The 25,243-nt window shown below is 37.9% G+C and overlaps 1 protein-coding gene across 6 annotated transcripts in view; it reads left to right on the top strand.

The window, feature by feature from the left end:
- Window positions 1-25,243, top strand: part of LOC107684347 (splicing regulatory glutamine/lysine-rich protein 1-like) — a 32,144-nt gene extending 6,901 nt beyond the window's left edge. Inside the window, exons 1-14 of one of the 6 annotated variants that reach the window (XM_016480591.1) lie at window positions 4,704-4,783; window positions 4,923-5,064; window positions 5,897-6,281; window positions 14,693-14,823; window positions 15,157-15,272; window positions 15,821-15,985; window positions 16,448-16,626; window positions 16,781-16,911; window positions 17,006-17,111; window positions 19,101-19,211; window positions 19,313-19,444; window positions 19,905-19,979; window positions 20,066-20,180; window positions 24,422-25,243. In XM_016480591.1, the coding sequence (XP_016336077.1) occupies window positions 14,793-14,823; window positions 15,157-15,272; window positions 15,821-15,985; window positions 16,448-16,626; window positions 16,781-16,911; window positions 17,006-17,111; window positions 19,101-19,211; window positions 19,313-19,444; window positions 19,905-19,979; window positions 20,066-20,180; window positions 24,422-24,577 (1,317 nt within the window). In that variant the 5' untranslated portion in view covers window positions 4,704-4,783; window positions 4,923-5,064; window positions 5,897-6,281; window positions 14,693-14,792 and the 3' untranslated portion in view covers window positions 24,578-25,243. Of the gene's footprint in view, window positions 1-4,649; window positions 4,784-4,922; window positions 5,065-5,896; window positions 6,282-14,217; window positions 14,824-15,156; window positions 15,273-15,820; window positions 15,986-16,447; window positions 16,627-16,780; window positions 16,912-17,005; window positions 17,112-19,100; window positions 19,212-19,312; window positions 19,445-19,904; window positions 19,980-20,065; window positions 20,181-24,421 lie in introns of those variants that run through there. The other 5 variants (XM_016480590.1, XM_016480586.1, XM_016480588.1 and 2 more) reach the window with 5 other exon arrangements.

A 25,243-nucleotide genomic window follows, 5' to 3' on the forward strand; every position in this document is an offset into this window, starting at 1 on the left:
GACCAATCACAAAGGACTGCGCCATCTGACCAATCACAGCAGTGAGGGCTCACGGAAAGGAGGGGTTTAACAAGACTGATTCTTTGAACTGCTTCGCACGAGTCGTTTACAAATAATTTAGAAATGAGGTAAAATTCAATCTATTTTTTGAGAAAACTAACGTGTTTTTTGACCTTGCATGCATGTAAACCTGTTTTAGGAGACTCCTAAAACAATATTAGCAACCTTAAAAATGACATAATAGGGGCATTTTAAATACTACAACACAGAATCCAGAAAAAATTTAAACATACACAACAGATTTTCTGAAAAAAACAAAAAAAAACTTGACCTTGCATGCATGTAAACCTGTTTTAGGAGACTCCTAAAACAATATTAGCAACCTTAAAAATGGCATAATAGGGGCACTTTAATGAATCCTGAAAAAAGTATCAGCTTATGACCAAATTAAATATTATTATATTTATGTTTGCATATGATACAGTTTCTTTAAAGGGGTCATATGATGTTGCTAAAAAGAACATTATTTTGTGTATTTGGTGTAATGAAATGTGTTTATCCCACATCGTGACGTAGACATGTGGGGGCGTGTTAGAACGAGCCTTTTTAGGTAGGCGTGGTTGACTAGGCGTGACAATTTTCCATCCCTTTGCAACCCTAGTGCCCACACACTTTTTCAGCGGCTTAATTAAAAATAATTTAAATAATCCGAATGGATGGGTTCAACAAAAGCATACAATCGATTAACAACCACGGAGCTCACAGCAGGTCTGTCTTTAATGGTTTATCGTTTATTGTTAAAAATAAGTTTCCTTATGAAGAAAATGAATTGAGTTTTTAATTCTGGAATCCAACTGTTGTACTCTATATTATTCTGCAAATAAATCTCCACCAATCAGAGAATTGTGACGTGTCAAAAGAGCACTTAGCCCCCACTGTCAGTTTTCTTACTATCTCAAACTGCTTTCATATTTGTAGTGGTCGACCGATATGGGATTTTTATTGGTCGATGCCGATATTGAGAAATCAGTCTGGCCGATATAATGCATGTAATTACAGTAAATGAGAGACATGCAGAAAATTGGTGAAACTAATTGAACATTTATTATGCATAAATATTTATTAAAACCTAAATAAAAAAAAAATAATCAATTGAGGTAACAATTAGTGCAAGTGCAGCCTTTCCTTTTCTTTTGCTGGAAAAAAAAAAAAATTATAAAACCTAAACAATTAAAATGTAAACAACAGAGGTAACACTTAAATGAACAAGGTTTAGTGCAGCCTTTCTAACATTTATAATTAATAAACAAATTAATATTCATAAATTAATGTCAAAAATATGTGTAATTCCATGTATTTTATGTACAATACATATATAGTTTACCGAGCAACAGGTTGTTTTAATTATAGTATGGGATAGTTGGTTAATAATAAAGATTTATGTTCTCTGATCTGTTTTGTTTTGCTTGTCTGTTTCATTGTAAAAATAATGCAAGCCTGGAGGCGTATAATTACATGCTTGGTTATCAGCATATAGCAGCATTAAATAAGCCCCGGAACATATTAAAAGTTATACTACACGCGATATTACGCCAATCATGGGCAATCAAATACAGCAGATATTCCTGAATACACATATAAAGGAATTCAAACTAATTATTGTTACTTAACATAAGAGTTCTCGTGTCGACCCAGCTTTCATTCTGGAGTGCACCGGCTTTTGAGTCAGAGCGAATCTGACGTCTCACGGTACGTTTGAATAAGACTTTGCTGCATGCCGGAGTGTTACTGTATGTAACCCAACGTAGCGTCACGTTAAAAAGTAAATGACAATTGCTAATTTTACTGTCTGCCAGGTGCTGGCTTCACATCTGAGTGGCTTGTCTTAAAGAGCAAGCATAAATGCACAATATGGTGTCATAATCTGTTTTGAAAAACATCGGCCACACGGAAAGACTTATCGGCCGAGGCCGATATTTAACCCTCTACATTGCGAGTAAATCACTCGCAAATGCGACTAAATCTTACTCTGGGCGACTAAATAATGTCTAACATTAGCCATTAGCTAATAAATTCTTCGATTTTACACGCCAGCATGTGTGTGAGAGGCGTTCAACACAGATTTTCACTCGATAAACACGCTGACTGAGCTAAATCAGTTCAAGCGAACACTGACACAGTGATTAATATTCATGAACCCAGCAGATAATAATAGTAGTAGTAGTACCTTTTAATAATAATTACTATTACCTATGACCAACAATATCTTAAACACCACCACCAGTCCTAAGTTCAGTTAAAATTACAAATATGCATTAATTCATGGTTACCAAGTTTTAGTTCTAATCATCTAATCTATCATTAAATAGTGCTTAATTATCATAATATCATAATATAAAGCTTGATTGGCTGAAGTTAAGAGTGCACATTCAGTTATTTAAGAAGCTGTTCCATTTTACAAAGATAAGCTGATTGGGTGGAATCATGTGTGTGTGTGTGTGTGTGTGTGTGTGTGTGTGTGTTTGTACCTATTTAACCATATTTTGGGGACAAATTTGTACCCAAAAGTGAGCAAAGCCTGACAAAATCGGCAAAAACCTAAATTTGTGGATGTCCTCATTTGTAAAACTGTTAAAATAAAGTAGACAAAGTTTTTTTTTAATTTTTAAATTGTAAAAATGTGGAAAGTTTTCTGTGAGGGGTAGGGTTAGGGGTGGGTTTAGGTTAAAAAGTGTATAACTATCTGTATATAAAAACAATAGAAGTCTATGTAATGTCCCCATTTAGATAGCTAAGTAAATGTGTGTGTGTGTGTATAAAATAGTATATCAGTCTGGCGAGTAAACAAAAAATTTACTAGCCAATGGCAATTATATTGCCAAGGTGTGCGTAGAGGGTTGATATTTAAAAAAATCCAAATATCAGCGATATATGCAGCGATATATCAGTCGACCACTAGATATTTGTATGCGTAATATGCATATTTTGCAATAAACTTAAAATGTAGTGTTTCAGTATGTAAAATCAACATTTAAATCAATATTTTTATATTTCTCCATTGTAATCCATTTATGTCATTCACAATGCTTCATGGGATGTAGTTCTTTCTTACATTAAAGCTGTTACATCCACATTCTTTTAAACTGATTTTCAAAATCCTTTTTTTTTTTTTATAAATAAAAGTTTGTAATTTTGTGTTTCACCATGCTGGTGTTTTAATTTGTGGCTTATAATTCTTAAAGTTAAAAAAACAACAAAAAAAACCCTATGGGAAAAATACTTCCGGAACCAAGGCAGCCAAAAAAGTGGGTGGGCACTGTTGCACTCTATCCACCTTATTTTGCGGAAATAAGCTGTTTTCTGTGAATGTGCTTCTGAGACTTCCGCTTCATTAGCCGTGGTAGGGAAATAATGAGAAGAATAACAAAGTGCAGTAAACGGTAAAATTGTTTGTGCTACAACCCAGTGTGTTTATTAAGACAACATATTAAAATAATATGGTAAGAAACACCAGTTTGCAAAAACCAGCAGTTTTGTACAGCTAAAAATAGTGGATGACACCGGAAGTCAGACACATTACATTAACAAATGAAAAATAAGGTGGATACTTGCTTTTGTAGACAATTCATTTTATTGTTTAAAATCTCTAAAAGCACAGTTAGCAGACTTCTGAATAGTGCTAATATTATAAACTAAAAATTAAATGAAAAATTCATTAACTGAAAAAAAAAAAAAAAGAACTCTAACCTTAATTGAAAAAACTAAACTAAAAATACATTTTTGTGATTTCAGATTTAATAAAATAAAAATGATCAACTAATTGTGGTTTGTGATACACAATATATTGAACGATTTCCAATTTTATAACATTGTTCATAACATTGACAGTTTTTTTTATGTATTATGAATGAGTTGTATTATTCAGTCAGCTGATTTATTCAAAATCTCTGACTCGCAATCATAATGCTGTTTGAAATATCAGCACAACCTTTATTATCTGTGGCCTCATGCCTACAGCTGATTTTCAGCTTTGCTGATATTTACAGCAAAAACATGTCATTTACTCACCCTCATGTCATTTCAAGCCTGTGTGTCTTTCATTTGTGGAAGACTTTTGAAGAATGTTGGTAACCAAACAGTTTGGGTTACCATTTATTTCCATTGTATAAACATAACGGAAGTCAAAAGGGAACCGAAACTGTTTGGTAACATTCTTCAAAATATCGTTGTGCGTGTGTATTCCACAGAAGAAGGAAGGTTTTTCAGGTTTTGGAATGACATGAGGTTGACTAAATCAGTGTTTCGCAACTGGTGTGCCGTCTGTCGAGAGCAGGGGTGCCGTGTAAAAAATCCTTATTTTTAAGAGTGTAAATGATGACAGTTCATTTTTGGGTGGACTATCCCTTTAAGAATTGCTTAGGACAGCAGCTAAACCACAGAGGAAGTCCTCTACATTAATTTTTTACAGCACTATTTTGCATAGTATTTTAACTCCACTTAAGATCAGCCTTATAGACTCTGACTTTACAAAGTTCATATCTTCTTTTTTGATAATTGACCAGAGAAAAGTACAGTCCTATGCAGCATATTATATCTACAGTATATTCATAAAAAAGGGGAATTAAATCCTTGTTTTTCTTCTCTTTCAGCAATGCACCGCTTTCCTTTTCATCCAAAGTTTGTTACATAAAGTATCGAGAGCCTTCCAGTGTTGGTGTGGCACAACATTTAACCAACACTGTTTTTATTGACAGAGCTTTGATTGTTGTGCCCTGCGCTGAAGGTTAGTACATTTGCATGTGTGTTACATTTGTGTGCCAGATTATACAAAGACACTGACTATCTAACTGCAAATCAAACTTTTGAGAAGAACAAACCATAATTGGCTTCCTGTCATTATTTTGTGTGTTTTTGTGTCCCAGATTTGTATGATAACCATGAGTCTGTGTGCTGAGCTATCACTGCTATCAGCTCTGTTTTATTTTGTGAGTTCATTGGAGGTGGGTGGAGTGACACCAGCTCACTTGTTTATCAGTTGAGCTGGAGGATGTGGAAATGATGGAGGTGATTAAGATCATTCTTTTGTGTTATGTAACAGCATCAGGACTGTGTGAACACGCTTTTAGTGTTTTGCTAAACTCGAGGGATTAGGGACACAGTCATTAGTTCATATTCATAAATGGGTTTTGCCTTTTGAATAGGGGTTTAACAGTGAACTGATGCATTGCTAGAAAATTAGAAAAGCAGGGTGAAAGCACAAAATCACTAAAAGTCACTGGTATGGAGGACTAGGAGTGGCACTTAAAAATTAAGTGTAGGAATCAATTATGAATGTATTAATTCACAAATAATATCTCAAAATCAAGGTACAGATTGATAAAAACATTCATTTAAAATTCATTCATGTTTGGGGTCATGTTTTTGAAAAGTCTCTTATGCTCACCAAGGTTGTATTTGTTTGATTTAAAATACGTTCAAACTGTAATATTGCATTACAACAATTTAATATAACTGTTTTCTATTTTAATATATTTTAAAATGTCATTTATTTTTGTGATTGTAAAACTGAATTTTCAGCAGCATTACTCCAGTCTTCAGTGTTGCATGATCCTTGAGAAATCATTCTGAAAAGCTGATTTAGTTCTCAAAAAAATGATCAATGTTGAAAACAGTTGTGCTACTTAATATTTTAGTGGGAACTGTGCTATGTTTTTATTAAGATTCTTTAGAAAGTTCAAGAGAACACCAGTTGTTTGAAATGTTTTGGCAAAAATTTTGAATTTTTGACCAATTTAAAGCATCTTTGCTGAAAATATCTATGGTTCTGGATGGCTTACTACGTTGATTAATTTGGTTTCTGTATGTTTTTTCTGTGTTGATTATGTGTGCATATCAGATGACTAGAGTGACCCAGGCTACACTACTACACTAGCCTGACTCAAGGCTTTGTTTTCCAAGCCACTATACCCGCCGGGGCCCACGCTGCCTTCAAGGGGGGAATGTGACCAGGAGCGTAGCTGCTGAACCTTCCGAGATGGACACCTTGTCTCTTTTTATTTTTATTTTTATTTTTTTTTAATTTCTCTCACATGTTGTCCCTTTTTTGCCTCTTAGAAGAGTTGCATATTCATTGTGTTGTTTTTGTTTTTGTTTTTGTTTTTTTTTTCTTTTTTTCCTGTCCCCTTGTCCCTCGTCCCCAATCCCACAGTTGCACCCCTTTGCCTGTCTTTGAACGCTGTCCAGGTTGACTTGCCGCCCAGTGTTGGAGGGAAGTTTGAACGGTACAAGGGCAGCTCTTACTGATATCTAATGCATTAAGATTTCCTCCTCTCTCTCTTTCTCTCGCTCCTCTCCACTGATCTGCTTAGGGTTTTACTTTGGAAAATAATATATTCCTTCTTTATTTAATATAGCCACACAGTGCCTCACAAAGTATTCAGACCCTTCACCAATTTTCTGTTTTTACTGAATTATAAGTACTGAAATACATTTATTTTTCATAGCACTAATTGAATGTCAGGTTTTTAGAAAATATTCTTAAATGTTCTTAGTTATTAATTATTATTTTGTCAGTTATTTATTCTTATTTTATAATTTATTCTTAATATTCTTAAAAGACAGTAGCAGTTACTTAAATTTTGAGCACAGTATGTAGTTATCTTTAGTCGTTTGATGCTCAAATATAGCTACATGTTCAATGTTGGATTGAGATCAGGACTTTCAGTTTTCAAAGCTTCAGTTTTTAAGCTAAAACAGGTTGTCTTGCAGCATTTTTTAATGCATATTTTCTAGGGCTGCATGATCTATCAAAATAAAATTGACATTTCAATATGGCTTAGTGTGAATATAAAAATAGCAAAGGTTGCCATTTAATGAAATAAATAAATGTGCTATGATTTTGGATTTCATTTACTTAAGCTACTGTAAGCCTAATAGTTTAGCGTTTGAAAATAAATAAATTAAGATGTAAATATTAGTATTATAATTTTACAGACATACTATGAAATTGTTTTAATATTTGTGAAATATTTGTGCCTGTGAAAACTCAAGGAAAGACTCTTTATTTAAAAAGGTAATTTTTAGCTTTTTTAATTTTTATTTTACTAACTGCTCACCTGCAAAATCACCCAGTCATTCTCAGGGATGCAAACGTGTCACATTTCGGTGAAATTTGCCATTTTGAATTCAAAATGGGTCATTTGTGTGATTCGTGTAGATCCGGGGAGTTTCTACATGTTTCACTCCTGAGTCCTATGTGTTTTTGTGTGCGCGCTCTGGTTTCCAATTACAAAACCAAAAGTTTCAATTTACAATGTTTTTGCAGCGTTGCGTATTGTAGCCAATCACAGGCATCTCTGTTAAAAGCAATGGCCAATCAGAGGTGTTTACTGTAGGTTAGTCAGAATCCGCTCTGAACCACTGATCTATAATAGAGTTGTATAGATCAGTGCTCTGAACTAATTTTGGTTTTCGCAAGTTTACGGAGTTCTACACGCTCACATATCTTCCTAATATTATAACGAGAAAAAAAAGCATACACACAGTGCACATATTGATAGTCTAGTTCAGGGGTCACCAAACTCGGTCCTGGAGGGCCGGTGTCCTGCAGAGTTTAGCTCCAACTTGCCTCAACACACCTGCCTGGAAGTTTCTAGTATACCTAGTAAGACCTTAATTAGCTGTTTCACGTGTGTTTGATTAGGGTTGGAGCAAAACCTGCAGGACACAGGTCCTCCAGGACCGAGTTTGGTGTGACCACTGGTGTAGTTAGTCATTGATGATATCAGGAGTTTACGTGTGAGAAAGCTCGGTCAGTTGCGCTATAAGAATGGAACGCCCTTTGCTCGGTTTCTCTAGCTTTACATCAGGGGTTTTCAACCTGTGGGGCGAGCCAGCACCTTTTAATTCAGAGGCATACACTTGGCATGTGTATGCCTCTCAAGTTGTGCTCAGAAACAGGCTCAGCCATCAAGCTGGGTCAGGTAAGCTGGTTATATATTTATGTTTCAGTATAATTATGCACGCTGGACCAGGGGTGGTCCTTTTTAGGTGGGCTTTATCTATCTATTTGATCACTTAGGGTCAACGTCATATTATATGACTACACATTATCTTTCGAGCTTACAAAAGTCTCCGGTTACTGAACGTAACCTCAGTTCCCTGAGGGAATGAGACGTTGCGTGCAGCTTGCTGACGCATTGGGGAAACACCTTTCTCCTTAGAAAACTGAAGTCTGATTCGCTTAATGCCATTACTCTACAATGGCCAATGGCGCGTGAAAATTAGGGGGTGTGGCACCCCTTTTAACACAGCGCTTGGTGCCATTTTCCTCAGAATCTTCGACTGAACAAGACCTGAGCGAAAGTGACATGGCACGAACGCAATGTCTCATTCCCCTCTCAGGGAACCGAAGTTACTTTTAGTAACCAGAGACGTTCCATTTCAAAATTTCTCTCAATGTTGTGCGCAGCTTGCTTGTGCGCTCCGGTAGCAGGTGAGCTCGCATGGAGATAGAATCCAAACTCACACCCAGGAAAAGATTTTTGGGTTGCAGCTGGCTTTTTTGCATATTGATTGTTAGGGATGGCTCGATACCACATTTTCAGAACCGATACCGATCCGATACCAAAAATTCTGAGTATCTGCCGATACCGATATCAATCCGATACCAGCGCAGTTTTTTTAAATCAGTGTAGAATTTCTTATGATACTAAAGGCTACAAATACAGAGAGGCTCAAAGCGCTTATGCGCATCCCAATCGCAGAATGACGCGCTTGAAGCAACACGGAGTCACAGCGCGCAGCATAGAGAAGTTGTTACTCTAGAAAAATCACGAGTGCACAATAATTTGATAAAATCCTAAACTTTTAGTGAAAAAAAAAAAAATTATTTAGTGGGTAACAAATAAAAGTGAATAAGTGTAGGGCTAAATCGGGTAGGCCTACACATTGCTCTTTGTATTTGTGATCTAACCAGATATCCGGTAGAAATTTACACTATTTAGAAACAGCACGAAACTTCAGCAAGATAAATTCCTTTTATGCAAAACCATTTATCTTTATTTACAGATCAAGTATAACATTAGGAACATTTAATCATCTTTGAGAGAGTTTCATTGTCTTGACTGTCATAACCGAACGTGACACACTTTTTGAATGCTGAATGGAGGATGACAGACAGGCTGTGGAGAGAAGAGTTTACGTGAACTTGACTTAAATATTCATCCGTACCTCACATTAAACTATGGAAAAACCACAATATAATGTGTTGAACCACTATATAATGCTATTATAATACATAATAGCATAATATATATATATATATTAGGCTATATATATCCCATCAAACCCCCACCCGTCCAGCCGGTCCGTGAGAATATTTTCCAAACGTAACTGGTCCGTGGTGTAAAAAAGGTTGGAGACCCCTGGTCTAGGTAGTTTGCTATTCGTATTCCCATCGAAGTGGGGAGAGGGCTGCATTCATGCACTTGGTGAAAGTGCGTGAGCTAATGGCTGATTTATACTTCTGCGTTGGACCTACGCCGTAGCCTTTACGCCGTAGGCTATGCGTCAGTTTTCATTTATACTTCTGCGTCGTTGTCCGCGTCAACGTGCAGTACACATGCAAACCGCTAGTCTGTAGTGTCCTCGGGCATGTTGCTGGTGTAACCCGCAGTACCACGGCAAAAGCCGAAGAAGAAGCGGCTCGTGGGAGAAGCATTATAGCCGTGACGGTGGCAAATAAATATCAAATCATTAAATCATTAATTAAAACTACAAAAAAGAGACAACAACGGAACAGGAGAAGATGGCATACTTTCAATCTTTACATGGACTTGCACCACGGCAGATCAACATTGTTTGTCGCAGACAACTACTGATGTATAATGCTATGTAGTATAATAAATGATAAGACACTTGTTCTTTGCTTTGTTTTATTTTATATAAGAAGGTGTAACATCAAAATATATTAAAGTGCACATAAACACACACAAAACTCAAGTGCATATGGAGGGAGGGGTTCTACAGGGCTTGCGGTCCGCGTAGAATTGACGCGTTGTTAGATTTTTGGAGAGGTGCACGTCAGGCTATGGCGTAGGGTGTGCGTCTATGCGTAGGTTCGACGCAGAAGTATAAATTGGGCTTAAGGAGAGGCCAAAGGGGAGTACCGAGAATTGATAGGCCACTCCTTCGAAAGCAAATCTCAGAAATTGCCTGTGATGAGGGGCTATCTGGATATGGAAATAAGCATCCTTTAGGTCCACTGAAATAAACCAGTCCCGGGGTTAAATGAGCGATAGGATTCGTTTCAGTGAAATCATTTTTAATGAACGTTTCGCTAGAGTGTGATTCAAACGACGTAGATCTAGAATAGGGTAAAGACTGCCATCCTTTTTTGGAACTAAACAATAGCGGCTGTAAAAAACGGTCTCTCGTTCCTCGGGAGGCACAATCTTCACGGCTTCTTTGGCGAGGAGATTGTGTATTTCTGCTCTTAAAACTGGAGCATTTGAGGCTTCAACTTCCGACGTTACCACGCCGTTGAACCGGGGTGGTCTGCATGCAAACTGAAGCTTGTAGCCGATTCCATGCCATGAGTCCTTGGGACGCACCGAAGGCTCTGGATGCGGGCAGGGCTTTGGAGCTGTATCAGCTTGCAGTCTAGAGGAAGAGCGCTGAGCGGATGAGGAGCAGGAGTGGGCTGACTTGTGCGTTTCGGCATGAAGTGCTTTTTCACCCTTGATTGCTTTTGTGCTTCAGAGAATTGCTCTGTGAGGGATTCAACCGAGCTGCCAAAAAGCCCAGAGGGACTGATAGGGGTGTTCGAAAGGACGGCCTTCTCTGCATCCCTCATGTCCATCAGCGTTAGCCATAGGTGCCTGTCCAGCACAACCACGTTACCCATGGCACGGCCAATAGACTGTGCCGTCATCTTAGTGGCTCACAGGGTGAGATCAGTGGCGCTGCGAAGCTCTCTAAAGATTTCAGGATTTGGGCCTTGTCTCTTTTTAAAGGGGGACATAACACACACATTTTCACCAATCTCATGTTAATCTTGAGTACCTATATAGTGGTATTGCATCCTTCATATCTCTGAAGATTCTTTAGTTTTATCAGATTTACAAAAGAAAGATGCAGCTTTACGATTCTCTCAGAAAACAGCCGAGCTCCTGGAGGCATGCCGTGGGTGGAGCTAAAGAGTCCCGAGCACTTACGCGCTGATTGCCAACAAAACACAGAAATTTGAAGCAGTTTTACTCGCCGCCTGCAATTCCAGCTCATGACCAGTATATTTTATCACTGGAACCGCTCTGTCTTTCAGTATGAAACGATCTGCAAATCCAGCGTCGATCTGGGCCTTGTTTATAAAACATTCATCACCGAAATGACGGGAACAAACACACGTGCGAAACTCCATTGCTTTCCCAGAAAAACAAACTGCATCCACTGTTCCCTTAATGCTGGGTTCTTTGGGAAGCTGAACAAGGTTATTTTTCCCTTACATCCAAAAACACTTCTTTGGAGACATTCTTCTCGAGCAAGTCCTGTGCAGCGCCGCCGACAACTTCCGTAACCCGAATGAAGCAAGTTGATGAGCGCTCGCTCTCGCTCTTGCTCTCGCTCTATTTGCTGTGTGCGCGCACTCTTCCTGGAGAAGTGCCCATACAAGAAATTCCACACTTCGTGACGTAATGAAGAGCCATGCTCGAAAAAAACTTTCCAAAACTTTTTCGAACCCAGAAGAAATACTCCGTCATACGTCCAAATCGTTTGTTGAAACTTTGGCCATGTTTGGCAGAAGAATCCAACTCTTTAATAGTGTAAATAACTCAGAATGCATGAAACAGTATTGTACCCCCCCTTTAAGGGTTCCCATTATGGTCCTGAAACCTAGCAATATCAGGAAATTTCTGCTGCAGATTTCACCCTCAGCAGCGCGGAGGAACAAAGATGCGCAGCGATGGCCTCCTCAATCGGCAGGAGTTTTGAATAGCCGCGCAGATCGACGCCATCCACCATTGTCAGAAGTGCAGAGCCGGAGATGTGGGCAAGAGCCTTTGTGGGCCGGCCTCACGGCATCGACTGGGCTGAAGAAACCACTCATCCAGTCTATTCCATTCTGATTCAGTAGAAGTGGACCATTCCAGGTTGAGCTCCTCCACCGCCTTAGATATGATACGCAGCAGATCCTGATCTGTGTGACTAGGTTTGTAGATCTCGCTGTGATGAGTTGGAGTCCTCCATGTGGCTGGCTGACCAATCTTCCAGATCTGACCCCACGGTGGACATGGCATCGTCACAGTCTTTCTCAGGGATGCCAAGAAATCCACCGGAGAGAGTTGATCTGGAGAGCAGGGGGCACGCGGTCGTTGCGCCGGCGTGAGCTCACTGACAGCAGTGTTGGTTTCCGCAACCAGTGGCCGTTGCTTCTTACTTTGCGGCTCCGGAGGAGTGGTAGAGGAAAAGGATGGCAAATGGGGAGTAGATGCATCACTGAGTACGAGGGCTATCCTCCTACGGAGTGTCCTGACACTCTTGGTGTCACAGTAAGGGCAGTTGGGCTCCTCAATGGCGGACTTTACCTGTCATGATCGTCAGGGAGCTGTAGAGGTCCCGAGCAGGAAGAACAAAGTTTGAAGGACATGTCACAACTTTGCCGGAACGCTGCAGAGGATTGAGATTTAGTCACATTTGCGATGACTTGACGACGAAGGAGAGGCTTCCAAATAATTCAGGTAAAAGAGAAAGATTCTCAGGAAAATGGTGCCAAGCGCTGCGTTATAAGGGGTGCCACGCCCCCTAATTTCAATGCGCCATTGGCCATTGTAGAGTCAGGCTTCAGTATTCTAAAGAGAAAGGTGTTTCCCCAATGCGTTAGCAAGCTGTACATAACATCGAGAGACATCTCGAAAGGGAACTACCAGGTACGTCTTGCCTTATGAACAACTGGTGCAACCGAATAATGTATAGATTTAGTTACACACTAGCTATTAGTTACTAAGCCTCTAGTGTGGACTTAATGTTCTAATTCAAGTAAGAACTTAGGGTGCAACCATACCCCGGTAAATGAGTTCTCTTTCACGTCTTGAGCAAATACAAACAAAATTATGTCTGAATGGCTCTTGACGAGTATTCTCATAAGTACAGTATAATGGATCCGTGCATTTCTTATATTATTAATGTTAATCAAACAGCAAAAGAGAAAGGGGGCATGTCCTAAAAGGTTGAAAACCACTGCTCTACATAATCTACTCACAATTCAAAGAAAAGTTTTGTTTGTCATTGCTATGTTTGACAGTGAAAACATAGCATATGGACAGAACAAACTATCTGACAGAGTAACAAAACTACAGCAGCAAAGAAGTCTGTGTTGGCTGAATATATTTCTAACTGCAGCTTCTACAGTTAAAGATAAAACTTAAAGCACTCGTTTTGATGTGTCCTTTTTAAGGCAATGTTTTACAAACATAGTTTTTAAATTAAATATAAAAATATAAAAAAATATTTAATGCATTATTATTTAAATGTACTTGCTACTAAAATTTGTTATAATAGTAATTTTATAATAAACCCAAAAGCAAAATGTGAAAACTAGGGAGTGTAAATGGCAACTGAGCTAATGAGTGTTCCTCCGCTGCCATCTATTGGTTATATGTCAATATGTCTGGCTATATGTCATTTTCATCTTAAAAGTTTTTGTTTTCCACCAGGATTTTTGGCACATTTTTTTCATGATATCTTCATAAATCAAAAGTGAATCTTTAAAGTGAATTTTACTGCACAACTATAGAGTTAAAAAAAATAATAAACAGTGTAAAGTATTATGTGTTTAAAAAATTTGTTTAAATTGGGGGAGATGTCTTTCCCCCAATTTATTTTTGTCACTTTTTTCACCCATGATGGGTTTGCTTTGCATCCCTGATGACTTTCTTCTTTCAGACGAATTCAGAGGCCTGTTCTGAGTGGAACCTGGCCCGTTAAACCGCTGTATGGTGTTGGTCACCATGCTGCAGCTTAGTTTCAGGGTCTTGGCAATCTTCTTATAGCCAAGCCATCTTTATGTAGAGCAACAATTCTTTTTTTTCAGATCCTCAGAGAGTTCTTTGCCTCTCACTACTTTGTAGCAAAGTGTCATTTCTTCAGTATGCAATAAGTGTCATTTCTTCAGTGTTGTCACATGAAAAGATATAATAAAATATTTTTCTAACAGTGCCTGTGTAGGATCTGTAATTCAGTAAAATGACAGAATTGCTAGTGAAGAGTGATTAGAATTGTTTATTTTTGCAAGGCACCGTTGTTCAATTAACTGTAATGGCAAGAAATGAAACGGTTCTTATAAAAGCTCACACCATTGCACATGTATAACTCCATTGCATGGTTTTGGGGAACATTGACTTTAGAGTAGTACTGAAGTGGCTGAAAGTCACATTTGAGGTTTTAATTTAGTTCTTAACACAAAAGCACAGATATACCAACAGTCAGTTTGCCCATGAGTACTATAGCCACTGTAAGCACAAAGCATGCGTTTATATGTTTTACCAACATTGGCTGAAACGTATTTGGAAAAGTGATTTGTTTTTAACTTTATTGTGAAGGCAACACTTTTTAGGGGTGACGGTTTGAGGGGGGATTTCTCAAAGACACTTAAAATGATCTTCTTTTCTGTATCTGATGTTCTATGTGCTATTAGTGTGATGCAGCCAACATGAACGGTTGTCTTGTGTTGCACACCCTTTCCAACACTGCGACACGATCGCCCCAGGGAGAAAAGCGCCCATGCTTGATATCGTATGGTTCATGACCAATATGTTTCCAGTACAGGTGACCCATACCACAAAGTGTTAAACTCATTCTCTTCATGTTCTGTTCTGATCTTTTTTTTTTAAAAGAGAGAAAAGGACTAATCAAAATGTTCTTTTCTCTGTTTTTGTGCAAAAGTCATCCTGTTTACAGTATATCTTGTGTTGATAGTAAAAAGAGAGTAGCTATGCTAGTTCAGATTGTTTGATTGTTCATGGTCTGGGTTGGAGATGCTCAGGGTGGGTGTTAGAGCGCTAGGCTGTTAGAGAACTCTCCTCTGAATCTTGGGTCGTAGGTAAAGCAGCTGGAGATGTCTCCATTGGCCTCTCTAATGCCAGTGCTCTTGTTCTTCAGGAAAAATCCCTGAAGAGGCAAAGGCACTCTCACTTTTGGCCCCCGCCGCCCCAGTGACCAGCCTGATGAGCGGAGGAGGACTTCTGCCCATTCCTAGCCCCACTACACTACAGAATGTAAAAACACAATCTCGCAAATTAAGGCTGGAATACACTACACTGTTTTTTCCCCCAGATTTGCAGTTTGGAAGAGCCAGTGATAGTTGGTGAAAGACAGCAAGTTTGCAGATTGTGGGCGGTCAAAGTTGACACTTTTCACAGAAAGTCATTTTCAGTGTTTTTTTTTTTTTTTTTAGCTTGAGACAATGATTCTATCAGTCGCAGGATGTTAAATATTAATATTTTTGGGATGATTTCAGAACACATATAATTTTTATTACTTGCGTGTCTCCTAGTAATGAGGCATGTGTTTCTTCATTAATTTGTTGTGTTAGCAATGACTTGAAAGTCTGGAAGTGTATGAAGACCCAGTTTTTCATTTTCAAAGTCGGCAAGTGTATCATGCCTAGTGTTTTAAATTATTTTCAGATTTAAAAGTTGTGTAATGTATTCCAGCCTTTAATGAATGATGAAAAAATGTCACCTACATCAACTGCATGTCACAGATTTACTGTATTTTATTTCAAATTGTCAGTTGTCACTGTGTTACATTTATTTGCGGACAGCGAGGTCTTCCTTTAGCTAATCTGGGGGTCCTGAAGTCTAGTTTGGACACATCTGTGGCGGCTCTAAATGCAATTGCTTCACAGCCTCCGCTCATGGGAAATGTAGATCCCTCTAAAATTGATGAGATCAGGAGGACGGTGTATGTCGGCAATTTAAATTCACAGGTATGTGAAAATGAATTGAATTCATTCAGAGGCTATCTGCAAGTGCAAATAGTGTTAGATACTATTTATACTTGTATAGTGGCAGATAGTGTATTTGGAGTACATTATAAAACAGTATGCAATAAGAACACCACATCCAATTTCACGTATATTAGGCACTGTTTCTGATTTTTGAATATTTACTTCATAATTTTTTATTATTAATTATTTTATTTTCACTGATATGTGATGGAAAAGGGAGAAGAATGGGAATCCACTGTTCTTAAGACCCCGATATACTTGAAGAACGAACTGGTGTGACATAATTTAAGAAAAACAGTCAGACCAAAACAAGTCACCCCAGCGTAATTGCCACTACATGAGAAATGTGGTGGATGGATGTAATTAAAGTGGGCATCTAAAATGACACGATTCACTTTTGTCTTTCAAGCATGTTGCACTTGTTCTGCCAATCTCCTGTAGAGCACCACAGCAGATCAGCTCCTCAAGTTCTTCAAGCAAGTGGGAGATGTTAAGTTTGTTAGAATGGCAGGAGATGAAACCCAACCTACACGTTTTGCTTTTGTGGAGTTTGCTGATCAGGAATCGGTGTCACGAGCGCTTACATTTAATGGAGTTATGTTTGGCGACAGACCACTAAAGTGAGTGTTCTTTTTTGAGAAAAGATATGCTTTTATATGTTTAAATATGCTCAATAACCTACCAGTTTTCTTTAATACAAGATTTTCAGTGTGTCCTGTATTATCTGTGTGCAAGCAGTATATATTTTACTAGTAATTAATCAACTTTTTTTAGGATTAACCACTCCAATAATGCCATAGTGAAGCCTCCAGAGCTCACACCTCAAGCTGCGGCCAAAGAGCTGGAGGATGTGATGAAGAAAGTCAGAGAGGCTCAGTCAACCATCGCTGCTTCTATCGAGCCAGGTCTGTCCTTTCTAGCCTGGACACACACACAGAGTGAGGCTTTCTCAAAATGTTTTTCTTTTTAATTGATGAGAGTTTTGATTGTTTCTTCCAGATGATAAAATTGGTTCATCCAGTAGATCTAGACATTCCAGAAGGTCCAGATCTCACTCTCGCTCCCCATCACACTCACGAAGAAAGCGATCTAGATCCAGGCACAGGTAGATTACACACATCCATAAACACACTTACCACGTTGACTCCTGAAAGCTTAGTAGCTTGCTAAGCTACAAGCTACTCACAGTTAAGTAGTTAAAGTACTATCAAGCTAACCCTTTGAAAAAGTAATTAGCTACAGTAGTTTTACTAGATATACGAAAGCAAGAACACCCTCAGTTGAAGCTGTAATTATAATAACAACATATTGGTAAAACAGATTTGGCAAACGATCCAGTGCGTATTTGTGTTTGCGCTCTGGAGAGTGTCAAAGGTTTCTGTTTTCTATTTTCAACGTATTGAGCAATGTAGCCAATCACAGACATGTCTGTTGATTTCTTGAATGCAATGGCCAATCAGAGATGTATCGTGTGTGATTGGTTATAATGCACAGCACTGTAAAAACACATGTTTTTGGCTCAGCGCCAGCCAAAGCATGAACGCAGATTTGAATTTGGAAGTTGGTGATGTGCCGCACTGAATCAAATATAAAAAATATTATTTGGCTATTTTTTGACTTTTGGAAGCTGCGTTCAAATTCCACTTTTTTGGGATTTTTTTTTAATCCAAAAAATTTGAGGGGGCATGTGCCCCCACGGTTTGAATGGGCATGACGCCTCTGATATAAACAACAGCTCAGTAACCCTTTTATTTAAAGTATTAATGTACTTTCTGCCTATTGCATTATGATTGCAAGCAGATAATGTCAAAATGTAATGTGCAATCAAATGCCCCGGCATGTTTTAACCAATACACTTGATGTGCTTCGTGGAGATTTGATGAGTTTTATGGACTCTATAGCATTTCTTAAATGTGGTGATTAAGAAAAAACATCGAGAAACAAAATCAAGGTAACCAATCAAAGGCTGTATATATTTAGATAGATGTAGATATTTTTCACTTGCTCGAAGTGTGTTTAAGTACTAAATGGAAAGCAAAGTTATGTTTGTATTGCTATATTTTATTTTCTCCATGGATCTCTGATTTGATTGTGGTTTTTGACAATTCATTCAATGTCAATGGTTAAAAAGTAACTAGTACTCGGAGTAGTTTTTGAGAAGAGTACTTTGAACTTCTACTTAATGACTTTTTTAACACCTGTACTTTTTCTTGTAATTGAGTATTACGAGTGCACATTTTCAGTACTCTTTCCATCACCGCCACATACTTATGCCAAGCAATTGCTTATAATGTACTGTTGAAGAATTATAACAATGTTTACTTTATGGTGTTTATAGTGTAATATGTTGTAGATGGCTGTAATTATATTCTATTTCCTTCATCTTTTTGATTGAGCATCTGAAAGTCGTAAAGCATAGACATTTCATTTTAAGAGTCTGTGTAGTTCAGTTTATTATTAAAAGGCCCACATTATGCATGAAAATCTTTTTATTATTATTATTATTATTATTGGTATTTTGGTTACACAACAAACTGTATCTGGGATTCATTTAAAGACTTTTAGCTTCACTCTGTTCCACCCCATCACATGAAGGAAACTCTAAGAACGTTAACACATTCATAGATTTTACTCTGCACAATAATCTGTATATTTATTCTTTTCACATTATTATTGTGTCAGCAATAATCCAATATCAACCAACTTCTAATTTGGATCTATTTATATATTGGTACATAAAACAATTTCAATACATATGTATCTATTTAATCAAACATGTTTTGCAGTTACCCTGTTTTGCTGATATGAGTCCTCATTGAAAATGTGTCCCAGTCTGCTTAATTAAGCATTAGTTTGAGATTTTATGGGTTTGTTCTGTATCAACATACAGTATTAATTTTATTGGTTCAGATCTTTAAAAAAAAGTCTTGAAGTCTTAAATTTGATTTTAAAATCTGCAGATATGCTGTATTAAATGACCCGAGCTTTGCTTGTTATATATGTGTGGACATAATTTCCACTTTTTTAATGTTAGTAATTTATGTTTCACTGTAGCAATGGAAAAATAACTTTATTTTATCAATGGTGTTTAAAGGGGACGCCTGTCCCAGAGATCACGGCAGAGTGTGAATGACTCCCGTGGGCCCCATAGGAGACGCTCATGTTCCCGAGAAAGGAAACACAGCCGGAGTCTATCTCATTCTAGGTTAACCTGCACCACCATATCGTTAGGTTAACTCTTTACACTCATATTCTGTTTTGTTCCTACAAAGGACATTTCAGACAAGTGTTGTGTCTCATACACAGGGACCAAAGGAAGGACAAGGACAGCAAAGCAAGGAAGGATGATGATTGGGAAGAAATGAGGCCACGGGACAAAAAGGGAAGGATGCCTCCCAAAGGCTACACTGGCTCTAGATGTTCCCACAGTATAAGCAGGTCAGAAGAAAGTGTCCGTATTAAACCTGCAACAGACTTTGCATGTTTAAAATATCACCTACAATGCAAAAAAAAAAAAGTTAATGAAATAAGTACATTTAAGAAATATAATAAATAAATAAAATAAATGTACACCTGCTCATTCATTTTCTTTTTTCTTTTTTTTTTTTACGAATAATTATTTGTAACCAAAACGATGAAATAAAACAAAGGGAAGTTTGAGAATCATGAAGTGACCAAAGAAGTAAACAATATAGAACTGTCTTATATTTGGGTGGCCACCCTTAGTGCCTTTCCAAGATATTCTGTGAAAATTAGTCTTATAATACAGTTTTATATCGATGTATAAATTTAGTTGGAAGAATAATTTTTACTGGGGAAAAGTTACATTTTATTTATTTTTTTAGAAGTTAGCTTGTGTGCTTAGATAAAAATCTTTTTATTTTCCTTTATCTCACAGAGTCCATAAGAAAAGAAGCAGATCCCGATCCAGGTCACCAAGGCGGAGAGCCAGGTCACCATCACCATCTAAAAGGTTTACTGAGTGTGAACATTTGTGTCTGATGCTATTGTACGATCAGACTCCTTATTAAAATCTTAATTTCTTCTGTGCATTTTCAGAGGAAAGAAAGATAAAAAGAGGGATAAAGGACGGGACAGTAGCAGGGAAAGGACAGAAACCTCAACATCCAGGAGGAAAAGCAGGGATTATGAACATAAAGCTAAACCATCACTGGTGTGTCCAATTCATATTTCAAATACATAGCTCATGTACATTTACACATTAAGCTTTATTTATGAAACACAAGCAAAATGACTTGGTTATTTTGGTCTGAGGTTACGTAAATTCACACCAGCACAAGTACTTTATGACTTATAATGTTAATAGCACCATGTAAGTACAGTCACTTTATTCATGTTGTGGTTTTCATGAAACTACGCCATTACCAGGTACAGCTAATCTCCGGAGGCGTGTGGACTGACGGTTAGAGCAGTGTGCTGCTAATCAGATTGTGGGTTTGGTTATGGGAGAAGAGCTGAAGTCACAAAGTCTTCTTCCAACCAATGTCAGTTTCTTATGTACTCAACTTACTGGATTAATAACCAGTTTGCATTGATACTATTATATTATATTGCTATTATATCTGCATATTGAAGTGATAAATGTAAACTCTATACCTCTAATGCTCATGTTGAGGGACTCATTGCTCCCAATGCATCTCAAAGAGTGCACTGTGTGGCTTTAGTTTAAATAACTTGCACAACATGTAACTCAGCTGTACTGTATCAGCGTGCTGCTCTAGTTTTTATAGATAAGAAACAGATGATCACAGCTGATCCTCTCAAAGATTGACTTTTAAAGTGTTTTTCACGCCTGTCTACCTCTGATAGCCATCAATATGTCTGTTTTAACCGTAAAGCTTTTCTATTTCCCCCCAAATCTTACATCCTTTTGACTAAGTGTGAACCGGTCTAGTTTTTTTTTTTGTTTTTTTTTTGGACATTTTTGCCATCCGAGGAAAACATTTTTGACATGGTACATTAAAACATCAGTCTGTAGTGTTTTCTTGATTTATATGCTTTTATGTGACTTTTATAAATATGATTACTGTACAATATTATGCTATATATTTAAAACATTGGGGTAAGATTTATTTTATTTAGTTTGATCAGTAAGATTTATTTTTATGTTTTTGAAAAATGGCTCTTATTTTCACCAAGGCTGCATTTAATTAATCAAAAATACAGTAATATTAGTAGTTAAAACAGTTTTGTCTTTTAATATATTTTAAAATGTAATATATTCTTGTGATGGCAAAGCTGAAATTTCAGCATCATTACTCCAGTATTCAGTGTCACATGATCCTTCAGAAATGATACTAATGCTGCTTATCAATATTGAAAAGATGTGCTGCTTAATATTTTTGTGGAAACCGTGCTACTTTTTTCAGATTCTTTGATGAATAGAAAAAAATAGCATTTATTTGAAATAGAAATCTTTTGTAACATTCTAAATGTCATTACTGTCACTTTTGTTAATTTTAATGCGTTGTGGTAGAAATTCCCCTATGCGCCTAACTTAAGTTTACCTGAGGGCATCTACTGGCGACACCCAAAGTGTCTCCTGGCAACACTAACATAGTTTATGCTCTAGCACGTCTACTGGCGACACCCTACTGTGTCGGACCACATCTTGCCCCTTTTGAGCACTATAACTCGGGACTAAGATCTTTAATGTTCCACTAAGGCTAAGTTCACACTACACCAGTGAATCTCAACATTTTGGCGTACCGGACCCCAGTCCAATTCAGAACCATCCAAGGACCCCCAGAACAAAATTGACGCGTATCATTTGTGTCTTTGTGAGGACCAAATGCTGTCAAGTATAATTCAAGTTAGCTGACTTGTCCAGTATTTGGCCATATCATCAGCTATATTGGATTTTTCTTTCATGGGAACATGTCATGTCAAAATATACAAAATTTATACAAAAATTCATACTTTATACGGACCCCCTGGCCTTATGTCAAGGACCACTAGGGGTCCACGGACCCCTGGTTGAGAAACACTGCACTACACGACTTAAAACGTTGGCAGAACGCTGGTGCTGTTCAGACTACATGACTTGATTGTCTGTCTTTAAGTCGTTGTGGTGTTCACACTACGTAAATGATCCGCAACCGGGGGTTACACACTACACGAGCTGACAACAACAACTCTGTCACCCAACGACTCTACAAACTACGTTTTGTCACGAAAACACACACGAGAATTGGAACGGGAATGACACGAAACAACACGTGACACAGGAAAATGAATGTCGGGAAGAAATTAGCGCTGCAAGCTGTTTGCTCGATGAAAAATGTTGCTCCATTTATTGTGTCTAAACTTTTCTTTAAACGGATACTCCAAAATGAAAATTTTGTCATTAATCACTTTACCCCCATGTTGTTCCAAACCCGTAAAAGCTTTGTTCGTCTTCGGAACACAATTTAAGATATTTTGGATGAAAACTGGGAGTCTTGTGACTGTCCGATTGACTGCCAAGTGAATTACACTGTCAAGGTCCAGAAAAGTATGAAAGACATCGTCAGAATAGTCCATCTGCCATCAGTGGTTCAACCGTAACATTATGAAGTGACGAGAATACTTTTTGTACGCGAAGAAAACTAAAATAACGACTTTATTCAACAATTCGTCTCCTCTGTGTCTCTCCGCATCACTGTAGCGCCATTTTGGAGAATATCCGCTGAACGCAAGCAGCGTACACTATTGATGCGCTGTTTTCGTTCAAATCAAAGTGTAAATACACTTAGAAAACGTATCCTTGTGTCACGGCTGACAGAATAGCGTACGCTGCTTGCCTCCAGCGGATATTCTCCAAAATGGTGATGCGGAGAGACACAGAGGAGACGAGTGTCATTGTCATTAAGGGATTAATGACAAAATTTTCATTTTGGGGTGCAGTATCCCTTTAAGCCATGTTGCTGCTGCTGGTGTTGTTTTTCTTCCGGTGCCCTCAACCCATGCCTTGCTCTCTCATTGGCTGTAGCTCGTCACAACACCTGACACCACGTGATGTCAAGTCGGCCGACCGGTCCAGATATTTGGCATGCTAGATATTTGTTTGCCGTCGGCGAGGTATCGGCGACGCGTCAGCGAGCCTCTTTGATGCGATGTTGAGTAGTTCACACATAAAGATTGCAGAGCGCCGATCACCCGCTGATTTCCCCCCGATCACAGCCCGACCTAAAATCGGGCTAAAATCAGGCTTAAAATCCAGTAGTGTGAACTTAGCATAACCTGCTGTGCAGCAGTAACCAGAGAGACTCCAGACAGTGCCTTTGAATATGCTTTAATCACGGCCCGGAGGACCTCATACCAATCACAGAGAATCCCCCGACAAAAAGAATACAAGTTTATATAGCATAGGTGCACGGCAAAAATTACATGATTCATTTCATCATTTTTTGTAATATATTGGTTTTTCATGTGCAGTTCAGCAAACCTCCCCTCTGTTACTGGCAAAACAAATTTGTTTTTTGATTACTTCAGTTTGTTACTCAAGTCATGGGTTGTTATGGTTATTTTTATATACTCCTAGACTTCTAGATGCCTTGTAAATGTGCATTCTTTATTGCAACACACTAAGTAACTGGCTCAAGTGTTAAGGACGTTTAATACTCAGAAGCATACAAATGGTAAGCCTGAAAGAAAAATAAATATGTGACCCTAGACCACAAAACCAGTCACAAGGGTCAATTGTTTGAAATTGAGATTTATACATCATATTGAAAGCTGAATAAATAAGCTTTCATTGATGTATGGTTTGTTAGGATAGGACAATATTTGGTCGAGATACAACTATTTGAAAATCTGGAATATGAGGGTGCAAAAAAATCAAAATAAAAAAGGTTTGATATATTTACAGTAGGAAATTTACAAAATATTTTCATGGAACATGAACTTTACTTAATATCCTAATGATTTTTGGCAAATCGCCTTTCCTAATAGCGTGCTAGTTAGCAAGTTCCATGGCTAAAGTAAACAGTATCATGCGAACGGCTCGTCACTGCACGGAAGAGACCGTGAGCAGAGCTCATTAGCATTTAAAGCAACATGGACTAGAACCGCGTGCTGAAAACAGAGCTGATTTTGACAGGGTAAAAAGGTTGTTTTTTACACTACCATTGAGAAATTTTAACCAAAGTATGTTATAGACTTTTCATTAAGACCCTAAAGAATCATATCAACTTGTGCAAAATGGGCATCCGATGACCCCTTTAAGCAGTGTTACATATGGGAATTAATGATGAATTTGGGGGTTATTAACACCCAAGTGAGATACGGTCTTACTGCGTCTAACCCTTGAAGGGTTATTTAAATGAAGCCTGCAGCCAGTGGGATGCTTTCAGTCAGATTTACTGAATGGAAAGTGTTGTTTGCCCTTTCCTGAGTTGTGGTTTGATTTTGCAGATGGAGAGTTGCTACGAGGAGGTGGACCACGAGTATGACAGTGACATGGATGGGTCGGGCTCTGTGGGCAGTGACGACAGATCTCCTCAAGCTCATCTCAACGGCAGCTATAGGAGCACTTACGCCGAGGAGGATGATCTCTCTGCAGCTGAGTGATTCACATGTACCCATAATGCCAAGAACAGTGATCACAGCATCATGCATCATACTGTAACAGCTGTCACTCCTTTTGAAGTGCTTTCTCTTGCGTCCATTGCTGTGTGATTGTTGGCTTCTGAAAACATTTTCTACTGCTGTGAATATTCTACCTGTCATATGATATTCATATGGATGAAAATGTAAAGTTTTGGATAGTTCTTTATTGTGATGAGAGATGCGGTATATTGAATGAAGGTGCTTGTGTTGAGGTCACTTTTTAAATCAGTTTTGCATTTTTCTTTTGCATGTAACTTTGTGTTTACACTCTTGTGGAAAGATGTTTTATGCTATTTTGTTTCTGTTTTTGGTTTATCGTACTAAAACAAAGCCATTATTAGTGTGAATCTAAAAAAAAGTTGTATTTTACCTCAAAATAATGTATTTTGCCTTTATAACTTTTCTTTTGATGTTTAAGTACATGTTCCTTAAAACTCTCATCATTGCTATAATGTAAAATAAATAAATAAATAAATCTGGACAGATAATTTTTTTATTTTACTTATTCACATTAAAGTGGAAAAGGAGTTTCTTAATTGTGTTGAAAATAATACCAGAATTTGATTTTGGGGTACACTGAGATTTATCCACTCTACCTGGTCTTTTCCATAATTTCTATTTACTGAA

Source organism: Sinocyclocheilus anshuiensis, unplaced genomic scaffold (genome assembly GCF_001515605.1).
Source record: "Sinocyclocheilus anshuiensis isolate Anshui unplaced genomic scaffold, SAMN03320099.WGS_v1.1 scaffold29, whole genome shotgun sequence".
Lineage (NCBI taxonomy): Eukaryota > Metazoa > Chordata > Actinopteri > Cypriniformes > Cyprinidae > Sinocyclocheilus > Sinocyclocheilus anshuiensis.